At 52.3% G+C, this 19,589-nt stretch overlaps 3 protein-coding genes across 5 annotated transcripts; 1 reads left to right on the top strand and 2 right to left on the bottom strand.

Moving 5' to 3' along the window:
- The first annotated feature begins 270 nt into the window (after window positions 1-270).
- On the top strand, window positions 271-6,313 carry PSMC3IP (PSMC3 interacting protein). The gene is made up of 8 exons (XM_002747996.7): window positions 271-326; window positions 416-516; window positions 673-762; window positions 4,117-4,228; window positions 5,042-5,187; window positions 5,284-5,337; window positions 5,490-5,549; window positions 5,632-6,313. Exons 1-8 carry the CDS (start codon window positions 293-295, stop codon window positions 5,686-5,688), a joined length of 654 nt encoding a protein of 217 aa, XP_002748042.4. The 5' UTR covers window positions 271-292; the 3' UTR covers window positions 5,689-6,313.
- Window positions 5,930-11,672, bottom strand: MLX (MAX dimerization protein MLX). 2 transcript variants are annotated; one of them, XM_054257113.2, is made up of 8 exons: window positions 11,608-11,672; window positions 11,119-11,155; window positions 10,297-10,386; window positions 9,930-10,036; window positions 9,592-9,691; window positions 9,290-9,389; window positions 8,713-8,914; window positions 5,930-7,055 (listed from the first exon to the last, which is right to left on the bottom strand). In XM_054257113.2, the coding sequence occupies exons 1-8, from the start codon at window positions 11,647-11,649 to the stop codon at window positions 6,999-7,001; spliced, it is 735 nt and encodes a 244-aa protein (XP_054113088.1). In that variant the 5' UTR covers window positions 11,650-11,672; the 3' UTR covers window positions 5,930-6,998. The 2 variants fall into 2 exon arrangements, with proteins under 2 accessions (XP_054113088.1, XP_054113089.1); XM_054257114.2 differs by lacking the exon at window positions 10,297-10,386.
- An 810-nt stretch (window positions 11,673-12,482) lies between these two features.
- COASY (Coenzyme A synthase) lies at window positions 12,483-16,603 on the bottom strand. 2 transcript variants are annotated; one of them, XM_008996643.5, is made up of 10 exons: window positions 16,535-16,603; window positions 15,432-16,142; window positions 14,610-14,824; window positions 14,223-14,354; window positions 13,885-14,074; window positions 13,737-13,801; window positions 13,470-13,554; window positions 13,196-13,293; window positions 12,957-13,103; window positions 12,483-12,856 (listed from the first exon to the last, which is right to left on the bottom strand). In XM_008996643.5, the coding sequence occupies exons 2-10, from the start codon at window positions 16,129-16,131 to the stop codon at window positions 12,794-12,796; spliced, it is 1,695 nt and encodes a 564-aa protein (XP_008994891.1). In that variant the 5' UTR covers window positions 16,132-16,142; window positions 16,535-16,603; the 3' UTR covers window positions 12,483-12,793. The 2 variants fall into 2 exon arrangements, with proteins under 2 accessions (XP_008994891.1, XP_003732955.2); XM_003732907.6 differs by lacking the exon at window positions 16,535-16,603 and adding an exon at window positions 16,268-16,346 and having other exon boundaries at window positions 15,432-16,144.
- Window positions 16,604-19,589: the final 2,986 nt, after the last annotated feature.

Below are 19,589 nucleotides of genomic sequence, written 5' to 3' on the forward strand. Positions count from 1 at the left end.
TCGAAACTTGAAGGCCTTCTCTGCTACAGCCTTCGTTCCCGGGGACAGAAAGGGGATGTTTCTAAGCCGTAGTACGCCGGCGCCTTCCCAGAAGCCCATGGTGTGAGCTCCGGCCTGGATGCGCAAGTTCAGCCCTGAAATGAACTATGGTGTTCGGCAGAGGTCGCCTTGTTCTCCTGAAGGCTTCCTCTTCAGCCAATCACTGCTCGAGGCCCGCCCCCATAGCCGGAAGGAGCCGTCGCCCCGAGCAACTACAACGTCCGGCTTTCTGAGTTGGGTGGCGGGAAAGGCGATGAGTAAAGGCCGGGCAGAAGCTGCGGCGGGAGGTAACGGCGGCGTGGGCGTGGGGAAGACCCGGGAGGTCAGTGGGTGAGGAGGTCGGTTGAGTGGCCCTCTCCCCTGCCCCTCTCCGTAGCCGTCGGGATCCTCCTGAGGTACCTGCAGGAGCAGAACCGGCCCTACAGCGCCCAGGATGTGTTCGGGAACCTCCAGCGGGAACACGGACTGGGCAAGGCGGTGAGGACCCTCTTCCGGGATTCCTTCGCCGTCCGACTCCCTGGAATCAGGCTGGGGTCGTTCCCTCTGGAGCCTTGGGCGCTTTCCCCATCACTGGCTGAATTTCCCCAGACTCGGGCCCAGACTCCTGATTGCCCCGCCCCTCTCCTCTGCCAGGTGGTGGTGAAGACGCTGGAGCAGCTGGCGCAACAAGGCAAGATCAAAGAGAAGATGTACGGCAAGCAGAAGATCTATTTTGCGGATCAGGTGAGGAGAACTTGAGCCGATTATCACCCATAAGAGCCCGACGAGTGAATCTACTTCTAGTGTCAGCTCTTTTGGAGAGAGCCCCCACCCCCACCACCGTGGAAAACGCACCTGTCTTAGGCCACTAAAAGGGCCTCGGATATCCTTAAATCAAGGTGTGTACTCATTAGGATCCAAACTTCACGACGTTTCCAGATTTACGATATGACAGAAGATCCTGAATTGTTACTACCAACATCCATTTCCGCCCTAAAGCTTATTGCTTATCATCTAGATTAGCAACACCCTCTGCCAAATTGCCAAATGAGGTTCCTCCTCCCTCCATTCTCTTCTCTAAACACACACATTAAATTTATATTCGCCAGCCGGACCTCCAGCTGGAATTTGTCAGGCATTAATTAGTATCAGTCAAAATTGCCACAGTAGAATGCCTCATGTTCCCAGCAGCCTAGACTGGCTTCTTTCTAACATTCTTCTCTCCTAATGGAATCACTCTTCACCCAAACCAGAAACTTGGGAGCAGTTTACTTCCTTTACTCACGTCTAGTCATCCATCAAGTCCGGCTGATTTTTCAGTGTGTGTGGTTTTTTGTTTTTTTGAGATGGAGTCTCGCTGTGTTGCCAGGCTGGAATACAGTGGCACAGTCTGGGCTCACTGCAACCTCCGCCTCCCAGTTTCAAGTGATTCTCCTGCCTCAGCTACCAGAGTAGCTGGAATATAGATGAGAGATGATCCTATATTGTTGCTACCAAGATCCATTTCCGCACCCCAAAGCTTTATTCCTTATCTAGATTAGCAACACCCTCTGCCAAATTGCCAAATAATGTTCCTCCACCACTATGCCCAGCTAATTTTTGTATTTTTAGTAGAGACGGAGTTTCACCATGTTGGTCAGTCTGGTCTTGAACACCTGACCAGCCTCGTGATCCACCTGCCTCGGCCTCGCCAGGATTACAGGTGTGACTTTTTTTTTGAAACGGAGTTTCGCTCGTTACCCAGGCTGGAGTGCAATGGCGCGATCTCAGCTCACCGCAACCTCTGCCTCCTGGGTTCAAGCAATTCTCCTGCCTTACCCTCCCGAGTAGCTGGGACTACAGGCACGTGACACCATGCCCAGCTAATTTTTGTATTTTTAGTAGAGACGGGATTTCACCTTGTTGACCAGGATGGTCTCGATCTCTTGACCTCGTGATCCACCTGCCTCGGCCTCCCAAAGTGCTGGGATTATAGGCGAGAGCCACCATACCCAGCCTGGTGTGACTTTTTATAGAGGTGGGTCTTGCTATGTTGCACAGGTTGGTCTTGGAACTCCTGGGCTCAGATGATCCTCCCAAAATGCTGAGATGACAGGTGTGAACCACGGAGCCTGGCTAATTTTTCCATTCTTGAATCCACTCTTCCATCTGTCATGGCTGCTCCAGTTCACACCCTCTTCATCTATTGCAATATCCTCCTAACAGATCTCTCTTCAAACATAGCTTCAACACTGCAGTCAGAATATGTCTAAATAGATCTGGTCATGCACCTTCCCTATGTAAAACTCTTCAACAGCTCTCCAGTGCTGCATAGAACATGTAAAAGGCATGGGAAGGTACTCTAGCCAGCCTCTGGCCTCACCAATCATTTTTCTATCCATCAACACTAGGTAATTCTGATGTGTTTTACTGCTGTCCTTTGGATGTTGTCTTCCCTGTACCTGCTTCTCTGCCCAACCAACTCCAACTTGCCTTTAGGATTTCACTTAGGCATCACCTTCTCCAGAAATCTTCCTTGAATGCTCTGAGTGAATTCTTTTTCAGGCCCTTGCCTCTTTTGAGACATGCTGTATTACAATTATTTTTACTTGTCTCCTTTATTCAACTGAAGTTCCTCTAGGGCAAACACCATTTCTCAATTCATTTTTATCTGAGCAACACCTCCACATTTTCTAACATCCAGTAGATTTAAACACTTGTTAAACTGAACTAAACCACTTTCAAGGCTAACTTTCCTAAAAGGCTTCATTGTGTTACTTATCTAAAGAAAATTATCTAAAGGAGGGTTTGGCAAACATTCTCTGTTGATGGCCAGACAGTATTTTTAGAATTTGTGAGCCATATAATCTTTCATCATGGCTGGCTGTACAACTGCCACTATAGAGCAGAAGCAGCTGTAGACTATGTAAATGAATGGGTGGAGCTGTTTCAATAAAATTTTGTTTTCAAAAACATGCATCTGGCTGGGCGTGGTGGCTCACGCCTGTAATCCCAGCACTTTGGGAGGCCAAGATGGGTGGATCACAAGGTCAGGAGTTCAAGATGAGCCTGGCCAACACGGTGAAACCCAATCTCTTAAACAAAAAATGCATCTGGCAGGATTTGGCTTGCTGGCTGTAGTTAGCTGGCCTCTGCTCTGTAGGTTCACCTTGTCCAGGTGTAGAGTCCAGACTGCACTAGCTGGCATACTTTTTCAACCTGCTTCCCATCACCAACTGATACCCTCCCAACCCCCCCAACCCCATACTGATCCCCAGTGCAGTTCTCTTTTCTAGCAGTGGCCCCTCATGAGAGGAGCTCCTCAGACTTACTGGAATCCCTTATCTAAACGGATCCTAAGGCCTGGCACGGTGGCTGACACACAGAGTGTAATCCCAGCACATTGGGAGGCTGAGGTACACGGATGGCTTGAGCCCAGGAGTTTGAGACCAGCCTGGGCAACATGGTGAAACCCCATCTCTACTAAAAATACAAAATTTAGCTGTGCTTGGTGGCGCGCACCTGTAATCCCAGCTGCTCAGGAGGCTGAGGCATGAGAATCACTTGAAGCTGGAAGGTGGAGGTTGCAGTGAGCAGAGATCGCAGCACTGCACTTTGGCCGGGGTGAGAGTGGGAGAAAGAAAAGAGAGAAAAAGAGGGAAGGGAGAGAGGGAAATGGAAGGAAGGAGGGAAGGAAATTCAGGAAGGAGAAAAGAAAAATCCATCCATCATGCCTCTTCACCTGTCCAGGTTCTGCCTATTGTGGAAACCTATGATCTAGATTTTCCCACCTTGAGAACAATGTTACTTAACTCCTTCAGCCCAGGTAGTGGTTTTATCACTAAATGGGAAGATTTCTGTCCTATTCAGTAGCCTGTCAACCTGGTAGTTGCTTAAGGACAGGCATTCAATTTCAACCTTTCTTTTCTACCTTTGAAGTGGGATTGCTCCTCAACTAAAAATGATTTCTCAAAATCACCCTCCCCCTATTTCCGCAGACCCTCTGGAGAGCCTAGGGTGCGGCTGGTTCTCAAGTGTATCTAAATGCTGCCTTCCCAGGTGTGTTTCCATCTCTGTGGCTTACAACAGTTTGCTTGTATTTTCCCTCCTGTCTGGCAGGACCAGTTTGACATGGTGAGTGATGCAGACCTTCGAGGCCTAGATGCCAAAATCGTGGCCCTCACTGCTAAGGTGCAGAGCCTGCAGCAGAGCTGCCGCTACATGGAGGCTGGTAGGACTGGGTAGCCCCTCAAAAGTGCCCATAGACTCAGGTTCATTCTAGAGGTCAGGAATTACTAAATGAATGGGTCACTGCAGCATCTTGTTGCAGCTAAGACCCTTTGCTGGGCTCCCTTAGGTGTTAAAAGAAATGTAGGCTAACGCTCAAAAACACCTTAGTCCCAGCACTTTGGGAGGCCGAAGAGGGTGGATCACGAGGTTGAGATCGAGACCATCCTGGTCAACATGGTGAAACCCCGTCTCTACTAAAAATACAAAAAATTAGCTGGGCATGGTGGCACGTGCCTGTAATCCCAGCTACTCAGGAGGCTGAGGCAGGAGAATTGCCTGAACCCGGGAGGCGGAGGTTGCGGTGAGCCAAGATTGCGCCATTGCACTCCAGCCTGGGTAACAAGAGCGAAACTCCGTCTCAAAAAAAAAACAAACAAAACAAAAGAGAAATGTAGGATAACTAATAGCTTCTGTGTACCAATGAATGGACAGGATACACATTTGCTGTCCCTGCCATGCTTATCAGTACACTGTCCTCACATTTCCCTTTCTTCCTGCTTCTTTAACTGGCTACACTTAAGTGTTCAGCCTCACACCCATGCTGCTACTAACAGATGGAGGAGGAAAGAAAATGAGAAGACTAAACTGATAATCCTGTAAGGCTTAGTTTCCTGAGCATTTCCATGATGTGAGACTATTCTGGATAGATCCAGAGCAAGGTGGAAGCCTGTATCCCACCTCAGGGAGCACACACTGGGAAAGACAAACTCCTTCCTCAGGGGTAGCAAGTGACCCCAGGGGGGTGTGGTTTCAGAGCTCAAGGAGTTATCTAGTGCCTTGACCACACCGGAGATGCAGAAAGAAATCCAGGCGTTAAAGAAGGAATGTGCTGGCTATAGAGAGAGACTGAAGAACATTAAAGCAGCTACTAATCATGTGACTCCAGAAGAGAAAGAGCAGGTGAGCTGGAAGGCTGCAGAGCCACTGCAGGTCCAGAGTGGGCATGAGGGCTGCTGTGGCTCTGAGGAGTTAGAGGAACCTGCTTTCTCCTTCTAGGTATACAGAGAGAGGCAGAAGTACTGTAAGGAGTGGAGGAAGAGGAAGAGGATGGTAAGTGTGCGGGAGCTCCGAGACAGGCCCTAGAAGTGCTTTTGAAAATGGCAGGTACCACATCAACTGCTATACAATATCATAAACTGTCTGTCTGACAGCCACTGACCAATGCTGCCCATCTTAAAAGGCGTGGTTTTATTTCTCGTCAGGCTACAGAGCTGTCTGATGCAATCCTTGAAGGATACCCCAAGAGCAAGAAGCAGTTCTTTGTAAGTGGTACTCCCTCCCTTCCTTGTTTCCCTGGGGTCTTCTCCTGGTGACAGCTCATTGACTTGTCTCCCTGTCCCACAGGAGGAAGTTGGGATAGAGACAGATGAAGATTGCAACGTCACACTCCCAGACCCCTGAGGGGCCCATGGTGGGGACTGCAGGATGTCGAAGTCTGAGATGTCCTGGACTGGCTGCCTTGTTTCGGTTGGCTTTTGTTGTTGTTCCTGCTGCTTTTCACCTTTGAGCAGAGCAGTCAGGAGACGGGCATAAACCAGAGCAGTGGGTGGAGGATGAGGGCTGATGGCTGGGGGTGGACCCAGCCCATTTCATTGTCTACAATGCAGTACCTTGAGCTTAACACTTACACACGGAACAATGCTGAAAGAAAGCATTTGGCAATATTTATTGTAATTTAATTTGATATAAAAATATTTAATTTCCTCTGCGTAGTCAAACCTGCCAGATACCAAACCTGAGGAAGGCAGAAGTGAACCTGGAGGACTAGGGTAGAGTGACGTTGCTATAAACCAGAATTTGGAGGGCCCAAGGCCTCCCTTCACTCAGGACTCTGGTGGACTTGTGTACCCCAGGAAGCCTTTCACATACCTTCTGTACCCTAAGTCCTGGGAGAAATGCAGGCAACACTGAGACATGGGAGGGGCATAGATATGCTTGACAGAAAGCCTGGGTGGTGGTTTTGAGCCCCAGTTAGTATTTCAAAATTGTAACTATAGCAAAACTGCATTGGTTTTAGAAAAATAAATTTCAAATATTTTTATATGTGTTACACCTGCCTCTGTCATGCAGCACCACAGCCTGTGGGAACCAGAAGGGCCTCCCTTACCACCCAGAGCAGAGGAATAAGGTGACGGAATGTGGAGCCTAGGGAGGGAACCTGGTGGCCCTGCCCTGAGATGGCCAGAAAGCCGTTAGCCTCACCTGGGAGTGACCAGGCAGCCCCAGTGTAGGCACAAGGTGGCCTTTCACCCCCACAGCTGTGGGATATTTTTTCTTATTTTTCTCCCATCCAGCTACTGCCAAAATGCCCAAACTTGAGCCAAATGTTGCCCAAGAGACCAAAACAGAGGCAAAGAGTTTCCAAATCTATGTAGATCATGGGCAGAAATCTGAGGCTTGAAAAAAGGGCTGAGAGTGCAGGAGCTCTTTGGGGTGTCCTGCCCAAGGACTTCCATGGGCAGGAGCGGGGGATGGGGGGAAGGCTGGGTAGGTTTGAGTTTTATCGTCAATATAATAAATTAATCAGAAACTTTCACAAAACAAACACCCCAGCTCCGCTGAAGATAAAACAGGGATGGGAAAACCAAACACAAGTAGAAACCAGCTGACCAGTTTGAGGTGTTGTAGTCCAGTCTCATGGGCCCAGCAGTTCAGTGGCCAAGTAAAGATTCACAGGCCTCTTGGCTGTTCTGCAGGTTTCCAAGAACCGGTCAGTAAAGCTGGTTTTTCAATTGGTGCAGGACGCCAATCACAATCTCCCGCAGGGTCTGGTGAGGGCAGCAGAGGAAGAAAGAGACAATGCTCATGTCAGGGCACAGAGTAGTTTCAAAGATGCCTGCCTAGATCAACCATGTACTTTAGAATAAAGTGTGTTAAAAATAGCCCCCCAGGGGCTGGGCGCAGTGGCTCATGCCTGTAATCCCACCACTTTGGGAGGCCAAGGCAGGTGAATCACCTGAGGTCGGGAGTTCGAGACCAGCCTGACCAACATGAAGAAACGCTGTCTCTACTAAAAATACAGTTAGCTGGGCATGGTGACACGTGACAATTCCAGCTACCTGGGAGGCTGAGGCAGGAGAATCGCTTGAACACAGGAGGCGCAGAGAGCTGAGATCTCACACCAGCCCTGGCAACAGAGTGAGATTGTCTCAAAAAAAAAAAAAAAAAGCAGTAGCAAGCCTCCCCCAGGAACCAGGTGCCGTGGTTTATGCCTGTAATCCCAGCACTTTAGGAGGCCAAGGCTGGCAGATCACCTGAGGTTTAAGACCAGCCTGGCCAAAATGGTAAAACCCCATCTCTGCTAAAAATACCAAAATTAGCTGGGTGTGGTGGTGCATACTTGTAGTCCCAGCTACTCAGGAGGCTGAGGTACAAGAATCGCCTGAAACTGGGAGGCAGAGGTTGCAGTGAGCTGAGATGACACCACTGCATTCCAGCCTGGGTGACAGAGTGACTGTCTAAAACCAAAACAAAACAAAATTCCCCCAAGAAGTACTGATGTCTGCAGTTTACTTTGAGGAGCTCCTGAAATAGGATGGAGAGATGGACATACAGACTGGACACGGTGGCTTATGCCTGTAATCCCAACACTTGACAGGCCAAGGTGGGTGGATCTCCTGAGGTCGTGAGTTGTTGAGACCAGCCTGGCCAGCATGGTGGCCACCCTGTCTACTAAAAATACAAAAATTAGTCGCATGGTGGCAGGCACCTGTAATTCTAGCTACTTGGGAAGCTGAGGCAGCAGAATTGCTTGAACCTGGGAGGTGGAGGTTGCAGTGAGCCCAGATGGCACCATTGCATTCCAGCCTGGGTAACAGCAAGAATCCATTTCAAAAAAAAAAAAAAAAAAGATGGAAATACAGTAAAATGTTTTCAGTAAAATTTAGGTAGAGGGTATACAAGTGGTCACTGTAAAGTCCTCTCAACATCATAATAAATTTAATGTGTTTTACAATAAAAAAATGTTGGGAAAGGAACAAGAAAGAATCTCAGACACAAGTTTAAAGTCTCAGAAAAAGCAACCAGACTTCAGTTAGAAAACTTGGTGCAATACCATTAGCATATTTCCCCATTTTAAATAAATAATAAAAAGCTCTTGAGCAATGACTTCAGTGGGCCTGGAGGTAGGGTTCCAGAATTTGCATGTTTCCAATTCTGCAGTTGCCTGGGGCTTCCGTACAGGGCAGCCACAACATGGGCTAGACTAAAGCCAAGAGCTGGACTTGACATTGAGCTCACATCACACTTGCCAAATGAAACCGTCACATGAAGATGTAGGTTAGCAAAGAAAAGGGAAAATACAAGAGTTCTGAACATTGTGGAAATACTCTCAAGAAATCTAGGAGCAGCTGCTTTTCTCAACACTGATGGCTTGGGCCACCTTGCCTGACAGTAGAGAAAACCGCAGGCCCATTGCCCCCATACCTGAGGCTTACAGTGCTCCTCAATCCAGCTGAAGACACAGGCCGACAGCTCCTGGAAGCTGGTCACTGAGATGGAGGCATTGAAGGACTGGAACAGGGAGTCCATGATGCCTTGAAACACGTTGAACTTGACCTGGTCAGAGACCTGGTCCTCCCCTTCATGGGGGTTGTCCTGGTGTGCCTTCACAATCTGCTCATAGTTCCTGAAAGCATGCAGGCCAGGGCTGGGGTGCTGCAGTGGCTCTGCCCACCCAAGAATGATGGGGCTATCCTGTGTACTCCCAGGAGTGGCATCCCCAGAGATGAACTGGGTGGGGTTCAGTATCAGGGAGATAACTGCTTCCAGGCCACGAACGGTGACCCTCTCTCCAACCTTCCCTTCATTAATCCAACAGGCATTTCCTGTCTGCCATGCCTAAGGACAGGTGGGAATACACAGTCCTTCTACTGGCTAGCTCAGGAACTGAGGGTAGCATCTGTACTGTGTAACCGATGTGGCCTTTTTGAACAAGGGCAGATGTGCAATGAAGTTGGTTGCCTCAGAAGCTCTGGTTCCCCCCATTCAGCGTCCCTCTTACACTTTCATGATCTTTAGGGCCGTGACATCCTTGCGTAATGTGGACACCTCCTCCTCCTGCTTTTTCTTCTCCTTGTGCAAAAACTGAATGTAGTCAATGGCTAGGGTGAGGGCAGGAAAAGAGGGTAGACACAAAAGTAATCTCAACCAGGAAGACAAGGCTGACTTTGTTCCCCTTCCGCCAGACCCCAACTATCCCATGGCAACCAGCACACCAGGGCCAGGCCATGGGTGGGTAGGAGGCGCTGGCCTCTTCACAGCCCGTCTTGGCTCCAACCCCTCCAGGGCTTTCCCTTGCCATACTCTTTTGCAGAACGATGGCTTTGCTGAGCTTTTGGGAGCCAATGGAGAAGTCCTGCTGCTGGCAAGTGGGGACGATGGTCTGAAGGTCATCATAGCCTCTCTGTGGAGACAGCAGGGGAAATGGGTTCCTTAACCCTGAGAGAGTAAGGCAAACTGGCACAAAGTTCTTCCATGACACCAAGTTCTATGCTCACAAACTCAACCGGAGTCTCTGTGCCCGGGACTAGATCAGCTGCCCCCAAGGGTGCCTGGGGCTGTCTGAGGGGGTCAGGGCACAGGGAAGCTGAACTGTGCAGGGCCCTCCTACACTAGCTGAGGTGTAGGCCTCCCCTGGTCACCTTGATGGCGTCCCTCCTCTTCTGTTCAGCCTGAGTGTGTGCGCGCCGCCGCCGGTCTTTGTAGGACTCCTTGTAGGCCTCCTGGTGGTAATCACTGTCCTCGTCATCTATGCTCAGAGGTGGGGGCAGGGAGAGGTCATCTTAGGGCCCAATGGGGACCAGCTAGCCCACCTTTCCCCAGCTGGGAAGAACCTAGTGCCAGAGATGGCAAATGGAGAGAAGAACCGAATGTTCTAGATGAGGTGAAAGATGGTGAGATCCTGTGTCTGATCCTTTGGCTCCACCACCCCCGTGTGGATGGCTAGGAAAGGTACTGCAATTATGGCATATCTGAGCCCCCCCAGGTGAGGGGGATATTGCTGCCTACCTGTGTTGGGGACAGAAGAGGCGCTGGTGGAACCAATGCTATTAGCTCTGGACACTACACTCCCCTTGCGGGTGCTTTCTACAAAAAGCCCTGAAAAAGAGAGGCCCAATCACTAAGAGGTGGGGTGGGCAACACTGCCAGAACCTCAGACACCTGTGGGACACAATGGCTTTCTTTTTTTTGAGACGGAGTTTCGCTCTTGTTACCCAGGCTGGAGTGCAACGGCGCGATCTCGGCTCACTGCAACCTCTGCCTCCTGGGTCCAGGCAATTCTCCTGCCTCAGCCTCTTGAGTAGCTGGGATTACAGGCACGTGCCACCATGCTCAGCTAATTTTTTGTATTTTTAGTAGAGACGGGGTTTCACCATGTTGACCAGGATGGTCTCGATCTCTTGACTTCGTGATCCACCTGCCTCGGCCTCCGTGCTTTCTTAAATGCTGACCTCTTCCCTTCAACCCAAAGCCAACCATACTGGGCCCCCCACTTTCTGCCAGACCACGCTGCAATGCTCTGGTCCCTAGTGTCTACACCGCTCCATAGACCTACATGATACCCCTGCCTCACAGACACCTATCTGGACGTGATGAGGCTGTGAGTGATCAGCTACCACTAGTTCCACCACTTCCCTGTTCCACAGCAGAGGGAACTAGATGTCACCCTCGGTTATTTTCTCTCCCTGTCCTTCAGCTCCAGCTGTTTCAAGCCAGGAACTCTGCTCAGGGACAGTGGACTGTGCTCAGGCGTGGCTGACAATGTCACAAGAATCGAGAAAGCTGGGGCCGGAGTTACCCTCTAGAGCTTAAGATGGGGTAGCTACTCACCGGGATCCAGGCTGTTATCGCTGTAGGCATATTCCACCTGCGGCACAGAGCACGGGAGAAGCCCGTCAGACCTCCGCCCCTGGGTGGAGGTGCCCCTCTCCCTGCAGGCACGCAAAGCGCGCCCTCCAACTGGGGAAGGCGCCCCTGTCACCCTGCGCGCGCGCGCGCACACACACACACGGTCCGGGGTGCTTAATGATTCCCCCGAGACTGGCATGGGCTAGGCCGTGCAAGCGCCGCCCCTCTGTATGATCCCTTCCGCCCCGACTTCATCCCAGCCCCCCGTTCTCCCCACTCGCGCGCACACGCCTCGTTTGTCTCCCCACCTTGGCACACGCGGGGTGAGAGTTGACTTCTCTGCAGCCCCGGGGCAGGGAGAGCATAGGGGACTTTGGGGACAGGAGGGAAGCCCCTCGTCTTCCGGCCCCCCCCACGTGCACAAGCCCGACCCACCCTACCCTCGCCGGCGTGCGCGCCCACGGGACTTGCCTTGACCCAGGGGTCCTCCGGAGAGGCGCCCGACTCCGTCATCTTGGACTCACCGGACCGGAAATGAGCCGGCCGGCCGGCCCCCGGCGGCGAGGAAGCGGGAGGTGCGCCCACGTGACCTGCGCTCACCAATCCGCGATCGAGAGGTGGGGCAGGGCAAGAGCACCGCGCATGTGCGGTCCAAATACTTTGCTCCCCGGCTCCAGCAGTCAAAGCCCAGCGCTTGGACTGGAACCGGCCGCCTTCGGGACTCTCCTCGACGTGCCTGCCCTTCCTGGGTTAAGCACTGGACGGGCGGCGACACGAGGCGCGTTCTGTAAGATGGAGTCCCCTCAGTTGGCTTGTCTGCACACCACCGCGTATTGCACCAGATCCAGCTGCGCACTCTCAGGCCCCACGTTACCTGCGGGCGACCTCCCCGCGCCCTGGACCTGCAGTGCTGGCCCATGTGTCAGGAGTCGGGCAGAGAGCCCCCCTCCTTCCCAGCCACGTCGTCCGACCCCACTGGCTGCAAGCTCTGTGAGGGCAGAGGCCCCGCCTGGCGTGTCGAATGCTCATCTTCCAACACTCAGCCCAGTGTCTGGCAGGACCCGTGTGGAATGAACCCCTGCAATGAGCAAGCTAGCTAGGTTATGCGGCCTCTCAGATTAAAAACAAAAAAACGGCAGTACCTGGAAGTCTACAACTTACTCAAAAGCACACACCTGGTCAGTGGGAGGGCCAGGGCTGCCTCTGGCTCACTTCAAAGGTCATCATCCTAACCACTGCACTCCTAAGGCTTCCAGCACAGGCCTGCGCCCTGCACTTGTGGCTTAGGGATCCCAAAGATACTTACAGGCAATGGAGCAGGAAGCAGATACCATACAGGCAACACCTGGGAACATACACTTTATTTCTGTGACAGGTTCCAGTACTTGCCCCAACCCTAGTCAGCTGTGGGTATCACAGACACCCATAGGCAAGAGTGGGGAGGGGCCTGCTTCCCCCACAAATCACATCCTCAGTGTTGGCCAGATACCAGCATGCTGGGTAGGCTTCCTGTGTCCACCAGGCTTGGCCATGTCCCACATAGCGTAGCTTTGACCTCTGGGCCTGAACCAGGGTGAGCATCAAGGCCCCCATTTCTCCTCATGCCCAGTTGCTTGTCAGCTCCAGGGGCCAGTTTGGCCCCACTGAGAACCGCTTTTCAGTTGAGGGCCTGATGAGTCTTGGGAAGGCGCTTCTGCAGAAGGGCCCAGGCTTTCTCCACCTTCAGACAGGCCAGGATGTTGGAAGGAAGAGAGGGTGGGGTCAGGCAGCACCCATTAGAGACTTTTTCCCCATAGCCCAGCCTCGCCCTGGGCACCAACCTGGCGCTGGGTGATATGCGGCTCCCACAAGGTGCTGAGCACCACGTGGCTCTGTTCCACAAGCTGCTGCCCGCTCATCTGGCTCTGCAGCCGGCTCTGAGCCGCGGCATCACTCAGGCCATCCCTCTCCACAATGCGTCTTACAGCCTGGGTACAGATGAGGCATTTGTCAGGAAGAATTCCGGCTCAGCATGATAGAGTCTGCAGTAGGGATGGTGTGGGGGGTGCGGCCGAGATACCTCAGTCTCAGGGATGACAACAGTCCACACCTCATGGACCAGGTTCTGCCAGCCGGCTTCAAGCAGCATAGCAGCATCAATCACGCACACATGCTTCCCTACGGGGAGACCCCAGTCACCGCCAACAGCGCTGATGCTCTCCCAGGCAGAGCGCCCACAAAACACAGTCCCAGGGAGAGCAGATGGTCCCGCCTGGGGTAGGGAAGCTGCCGGGGTGGGGGGAAGAACCAGCTTAACTGTGCCCTTGGCTGTTCCCATCCTCCCTCCCACTCACCCTCAGTCACAGCCCGATCCATCTCCTCTCGGGCCAGCTTTGCGATAATTGGCCACATAATGTCTGTGAGGATCTTCAGCTGCTTCTGGGGAGGGGAACAGAGAGCGTGGGCAGAGGTTACCTTCTCTAGAAGGAGCCAGCCCAAGCAAGGTGGTGTTGGGAATAGGTGAGTGGAATCAGCATTCTGGGCCAGACCACAGAGGTCCACAGGACTCTGACCCCTGGGTTTAGTCTCAGCTTAGGAGCCCTTAGGCAGCTGTCATTTACCTTGTTCCCAAACACCCGGCTGCCTAGGACCTTCCTGTTGATGATGCCATCTTTATGGAGAATATCTGGACAAAGAGCGAGAGGGCTGAACACAGAGGCCTGGCCAGCTCCTCACTCCAGGCCACATCCAGCTTCCCCCAGTTATTACCTGTTCCAAAGGCCTCCACCACGGGCTGGTAGGCAGGGCCACCTGGGGCATAGGCCCGATGACCCAGGTGGTCACTGTCAATGATAAAGGCTCCCAGGCCTTTCAGCCGCTGAGCTATTGAGCTTTTCCCAGAGCCACTGATGCCAGTCAGCCCAATCACATAGAGACTCGGGGGGAGCTCTGGCCTCTCCTGGGGGTAGGTTAAAGTGAACCCACAGTTACTGGGGCCCTCAGCCTCATGCCTGGGGCTGAGCCCCTAAGCTTCTACCCTCCAGCATTTCCAGCACATCCAAGCAGGAGGGATGGAGGGCAGGCGAGAAGGAGAGAGAGGAGCTTACGTATGGAGGCCGAAGCAGGTCTCCCAGCATTCGCTGACGGAAGCTGGAGGAACTGACTTTGTCCTCTTCATTCTCCGTATGTCTTAGGTCCTTCAGCAGCTGGATCTGGTACAAGGCAAGCTCCTCCAGGTCCTGGGGTAAAGAGGAAAGGATGAAAAGAGGGAAGGAGGGAGTGAGAGAAAGACCCTGACACCCAACCTGCCCCCTTATCCTCCCCTTCCTACCCAGGCTCCTCCTCCAACCTGGCGGGCAAGCTGAGAACCAGTTCCTCCCTGCTTCTTCCCACCATCCTGAGCCCCCACTTCTCTCCTCTAGCCCCAACAACCCCCCAAAATGTCCTTCCCCGCCCCCCATCCACTCCTTCTGCCAGTCTCCCTCAGGGGTTACATTCTCCAGGCGGAATCGGTTGACGGCCATCCCCCCACGATATGTCTCCTCGCTGACCACCAGGAACTCCAGGGAGGGGTCAGAGCCAGCGGGCCCATAGGGGTCCAGCAGGGGGATGACATCGAAAGTCAAGGAGGGCTTGACATCCACCAGGAACTCACTCAGATGTTCCACGCGTTCTGTATACGGTTGGAGCAGCTCAGGGAGCAACTTGCCTAGGGAAGGAGCCCAGAACAGTGAGATCTTTTTACTTGGGAGGAAGAGTATGGGCCAGTTTGGGGAAAGTGACCCTAAGTACAGCATCTCCAGAGGAGGGTGGCAGAAAGGGTTCAGCTGGGAAGGCCTATGGTGATGGTGAGGAGCGCATGAAGGAGAAGAAACAGGCAAGCCCAGTAGTCAATCCAAGAGCTGGCATGTGTCCAGAGAAGGAGCAGTGCCAGTGGGCATCAGAGGCAGATGAATTCCAAGCCCCATGCCATGCTTGAGTTCCCTCCTCCTGTCTGTGGCACTGCTACCTGCAGCTCACTCAGTTCATTCCCAGTGTCTCATTAGGGTGCCTCACCTGGAGAACTCGCTAAGTGCAGGTCCCTTTGCTTCATTCACATTTGGGATTCTGATTGAGTGGTGATTGGACCAGATGCTGAGAAAGCCATTCATTTGAGAAAATGTCCTTAGCACCAACTGAGTGTCAAGCACTGTGACAACTGGGAAGAGTGGGAAGTAATGGATGGTCCTACCCTTCTGAGATCTTGGCATAAGGGTGGGGGGGCGGGGAGATTTGGGGATCCTCCACTGCCCTAATCCAGGGTCCCTCTCACTCACTCTTCAACAGATCTTTGTCTGCTACTCCCACCACAAGCTGCTCCTGGGCCAGGACGCACGCGACACTGAGCAACACCTTGTGGGCATTGTGCAGGCGGTCAAACGTGCCACCCACAGCGCCACGGTAGTAGCCACGCACCGGCTGCTTTGGAGACCTGGCCACGGGCGAAGCTGGCCTGATCGTGGAGGGTAAAGGGACATCCAGGGGCTCCACGGGCACTTCTCCTGTCCCATAATCGGGGTATAGCAGCACCGAGGCCAGTCGCGGACAACAGCTGTAACAGCTGGTGGCATAACGCACTAGCTGCTGCTTGACCGGGTTGTACTGGCTTCCATCCAGGGTCTGGAAGTCTGTCAACACGACTTCTGGCGGGTGGGCGAGATTCTGGACTGAGGTGGGCATGGGAGGGAGAAAGGTGCTCTTGGTCCGGATATTGGTCAGTAGGATTCTGACGTCCAGGTGCCTGTGGACGTCGGCGCCGGCATAGAGGTGCGTGATGAAATCGAGAACCTCAAACGTGGCCTGCACGGGGGTGGACTGGGGCTGAGCCGGGCCCTCCAGGCTCATGCCCGGCTGCAGGTGTACATAGAGTGTGTCATTCACCAGCCGGGCCGCCGAGGTCAGGATGGGGGCCAGGCGAGGGGCCAGGGAGGCCAGCGGCGTCGTCAGCACCAGGAGGCCAGATTGGAATACGGCCATTCTGCCCAGGCCTGCGGACAGTCAGGGAGACGAGGCGACAGTGATTGAGGGGCCTGCAGCTGAGGCAGAGGTCTGCAAGGGGCCTTGGACCCTAGAGAAGGGGACCTGGAGCAGGGACGGGGTTTCATGCTGATCGAGAGGAGCCGGGGGAGGGGACGGGGCCTGGCAGACGCTGCCTCTGGGCTGTGCTCTAAGCCTTGGTATCCTCATTTCTCAGACGGGGCGGTGACTTCGCTGAACTGAGTTGAAATCCTGGGATGGGGGAAATGGACTGGAAGCCTTGTCACAGGGCTGGGGATCCAAAAATCCTGGACCCTCTTGCTAAGCTGCACCAGGGTACTCATGGAATCGAAGGGGGGAGTCTAAAGGGGGACGCTCAAGCTCACATCGGCCCCCTACTCACTGAAACCTCCGGGCTTTGGTTCCGCTTGCACCACCGCGGAGGATGCCCTGGCTGCAACCCGGAAGCACTAACTCGAAACCGCAACTCGGAACTACGGAAACTGAGGAAAGTCAAACGTTTCGACTTCGCTTCAACGCAGGAATCTCGCGAGATTTCTCATGGCGTGAGATGCGTCCTGGTGATAGGGTGGGGCTCATCTCAAAGGCTATGGGAATGGGTGAAGCCTTGGTCCCGAGCGGACCCCGGCCGGGACCGGGCGGAGAAGGGCAAGGCGGGCTTCAAAGCCCATTTCACAGATTCCCATCTGGCCTAAAGAGGAGAGATTAGCTTCAGCCAGGTCACCCGAGTGGCATCGACAAAGTCAGAACACCCGGCTTTCCTTCATTCCAGGGACGGAGGTGGGAATTACAGGGTTGCGCTGTATTAGCCCTCCTGGTATCCTCTCAGTCCGAGGATCCTCACGTGGGAGGCTACAGACAGGTCTGTCCACGTTCTCATTTCACAGATGGAAAAACTGAGGCCCTGTCTGTACCGGGGTCTCTTGGCTGCTGTAGGAGACGCGCCACCCAGATCCGCTGATGTGCTTGTTTGCGGGGTCTCTGTGGACAGGAGAAAAAGGCAAGGGCTGGCGGGCGCCGTGGATGACGCCTGTAATCCCAGCACTTTGGAGGCCGAGGCGGTCGGATCATCTGAGTTTTAGAGTTCCAGACCAGCCTGACCAACATAGAGAAACCCTCTCTCTACTGAAAATACAAAATTAGCCAGGCGTGGTGGCACATGCCTGTAATCCCAGCTACTTGGGAGGCTGAGGCAGGAGAATTGCTTGAACCTGGGAGGTGGAGGTTCCGATGAGCTGAGATCACGCCATTGTACTCCAGCCTGGGCAGCAAGAGCAAAACTCCGTCTCAAAAAAAGAAAGTGGGGGTGGGGGGGGAGAGAGAGAGGAGAGGGGAGAGGGGAGAGGGGAGAGGGGAGAGGAGAGAGAGAGATGGATACCTAGTGTGGGAGATTACCACTAAGCTAATGAGTGCTGGAAAGGCTGAGTGCGGAGGGTAAGCCAGGTTGCTATCAGAATATATCTCAGGTAAGTTGTCTATGGAGATCAAAAGAGAGAGAACCAATCTCCAAGATTTCAGTAATGAACTGTGGTTTATTTTCCAGAGCAACAACAACAAAAAAAGTTCACTTTTATAAGTAATTTTGTGTTTATCTTTCGAATTCTTGAAGAGGGTCTCCAAAAGCAAATAAGCCCCCGAGCCCACAAAACCTGGGGTTATAATGGAGAAGAGGATACGCTATTTTAGATAACGTGGTTCAGGAAAACAGCAAAGACCTGAAGGAAGAGATAGAGTCAAGGAGGGAAGACTTGTAGAGCCACAAAGGGGTTAAAGGACCAGGCTTCTCACAGGAGACATAGGCTAGATTTAAAGATAGGGTCCGATTTGGAGAAGCAAACAGCAAAGGCTGCCAGAGAATGTCCCAAGACATCTGGACACAGTCTGACACGCCACACAGAGTCACTTTTATTCGGTGAATGTGTATTGTGGTGCCTCCCATGTGCCGGTATGGGGTCTAGGCACAGGGAGAGACCAGTGAACAAAAGTGTTCCTGACCTCCTGGGGTATAGATTTCTGTGTGTCTTGGGCTTGCACACAGGAATCATGTGACTGTAAATAAATCTATTATACATGGCCCAACAAGGCGGCTCATGCCTGTAATCCCAGCAGTTTGGGAGGCTGAGGCAAGCAGATCACTTGAGGTCAGGAGTTCAATACCATCCTGGCCAACATGGCGAAACCCTGTCTCTACTAAAAATACAAAAAATTAGCCGGGCATGGTGGTGGTACCTGTGAATCCAGCTACTCAGCAGGCTGAGGCAGGAGAATTGCTTGAACCCAGGAGGTTGCAGTGAGCTGAGATCATGCCACTGCACTCCAAAAATAAATAAATAATAAAGGCTGATCTGCTTATGGAATAGCCATTCTTTTGTTTTGTTACTTCTCTAATAAACTTGCTCTCACTTTCAAAGTAAAATAAAATAAAATATATATATATAAATAAAAATAAGGCCAGGCACAGTGGCTCATGCCTGTAATCCTAGCACTTTGGGAGGCCAAGGCAGGTGGATCACGAGGTCAGGAGATTGAGACTATCCTGGCTAACATGGTGAAACCCTGTCTCTACTAAAAATACAAAACAAAAAAATTAGTTGGCATGGTGGCATGCGCCTGTAGTCCCACCTATTCGAGAGCCTGAGGCAAGAGAATCATTTGAACCTGGGAGGCGGAGGTTGCAGTGAGCCGAAATTGTGCCATTGCACTCCAGCCTGGGCGACAGAGGGAGACTCTGTCCCAAAAAAGAAGAAAGTAAAAATTAAAATTAAAAATCCAAATCTATAGTATATCTACTGGTGATAAAGGATATGAAGAAAAGTAAAGCAGACTAAGGGAGCTATAGTGGAGAAGAAGAGATACTATTTTAGATAAGGTTGTTCAGGAAACAGCAACTCCTGAAGGAAGAGATAGAATCAGACAGAGATCAGGGGAATGTGACCCAGAGGGGCAGGTGCAGACGCTCCGAGGCACAAGGGCTGAACTCGGTGATGGAGATGAGATTAGAAAGGGGTCAGGGGCCAGATCAAAGGTCTTGGAGACCTTTGGGGAGAACCTTGGTTCTATGGATCGAATGTCCCTGCCAAAACTCATGTTGAAATAAAAAGAAATTTCATTTTGCATCTGAGTCACAGCACCAAAAACTAAAAAAATTTAAAAAATAAATGTAATTTCTACTGTCTTAAGAGTTGGGGCTTTTTTTTTCTTTGAGACTGGGTTTCACTCTGTCACTAGGCTGGAGTGCAGTGGCTTGATCTTGGCTCACAGCAGCTTCAACTGCCTGGACTCAAGCAGTCTTCTTCCTTGGCCTCCTGAGCAGCTGAAACTACAGGTGTGTGCCACCATGCCTGGCTAAGGAGTCTGTCATCCAGGCTGGAGTGCAGTGTCGTGATCTTGGCTCACTACAACCTCCACCTTCTGGGATCAAGAGACTCTCCTGCCTC

The sequence above is a fragment of the Callithrix jacchus genome, chromosome 5 (genome assembly GCF_049354715.1).
Source record: "Callithrix jacchus isolate 240 chromosome 5, calJac240_pri, whole genome shotgun sequence".
In the NCBI taxonomy this organism is placed as follows: Eukaryota; Metazoa; Chordata; class Mammalia; order Primates; family Cebidae; genus Callithrix; species Callithrix jacchus.

Bases quoted from the DNA above. Each gene is read 5' to 3' on its own strand.
- MLX (XM_054257113.2), bottom strand. From the start codon at position 11,649: ATGACGGAGTCGGGCGCCTCTCCGGAGGACCCCTGGGTCAAG. The intron at 10,037-10,296 runs GTAGGCAGCAAT...CTCTGAGCATAG, and splicing joins CTCTTCTGTCCCCAACACAG to ATGACGAGGACAGTGATTAC. The intron at 9,692-9,929 runs GTGACCAGGGGA...CTGTCTCCACAG, and splicing joins AGAGGAGGGACGCCATCAAG to AGAGGCTATGATGACCTTCA.
- PSMC3IP (XM_002747996.7), top strand. From the start codon at position 293: ATGAGTAAAGGCCGGGCAGAAGCTGCGGCGGGAG. The intron at 4,229-5,041 runs GTAGGACTGGGT...GTGTGGTTTCAG, and splicing joins CTGCCGCTACATGGAGGCTG to AGCTCAAGGAGTTATCTAGT. The intron at 5,338-5,489 runs GTAAGTGTGCGG...ATTTCTCGTCAG, and splicing joins GGAGGAAGAGGAAGAGGATG to GCTACAGAGCTGTCTGATGC.
- COASY (XM_003732907.6), bottom strand. From the start codon at position 16,341: ATGAGGATACCAAGGCTTAGAGCACAGCCCAGAGGCAGCGTCTGCCAG. The intron at 14,075-14,222 runs GTAAGCTCCTCT...ACCTACCCCCAG, and splicing joins ACCTGCTTCGGCCTCCATAC to GAGAGGCCAGAGCTCCCCCC. The intron at 12,857-12,956 runs GTTGGTGCCCAG...GCCTGTCTGAAG, and splicing joins CGCATATCACCCAGCGCCAG to GTGGAGAAAGCCTGGGCCCT.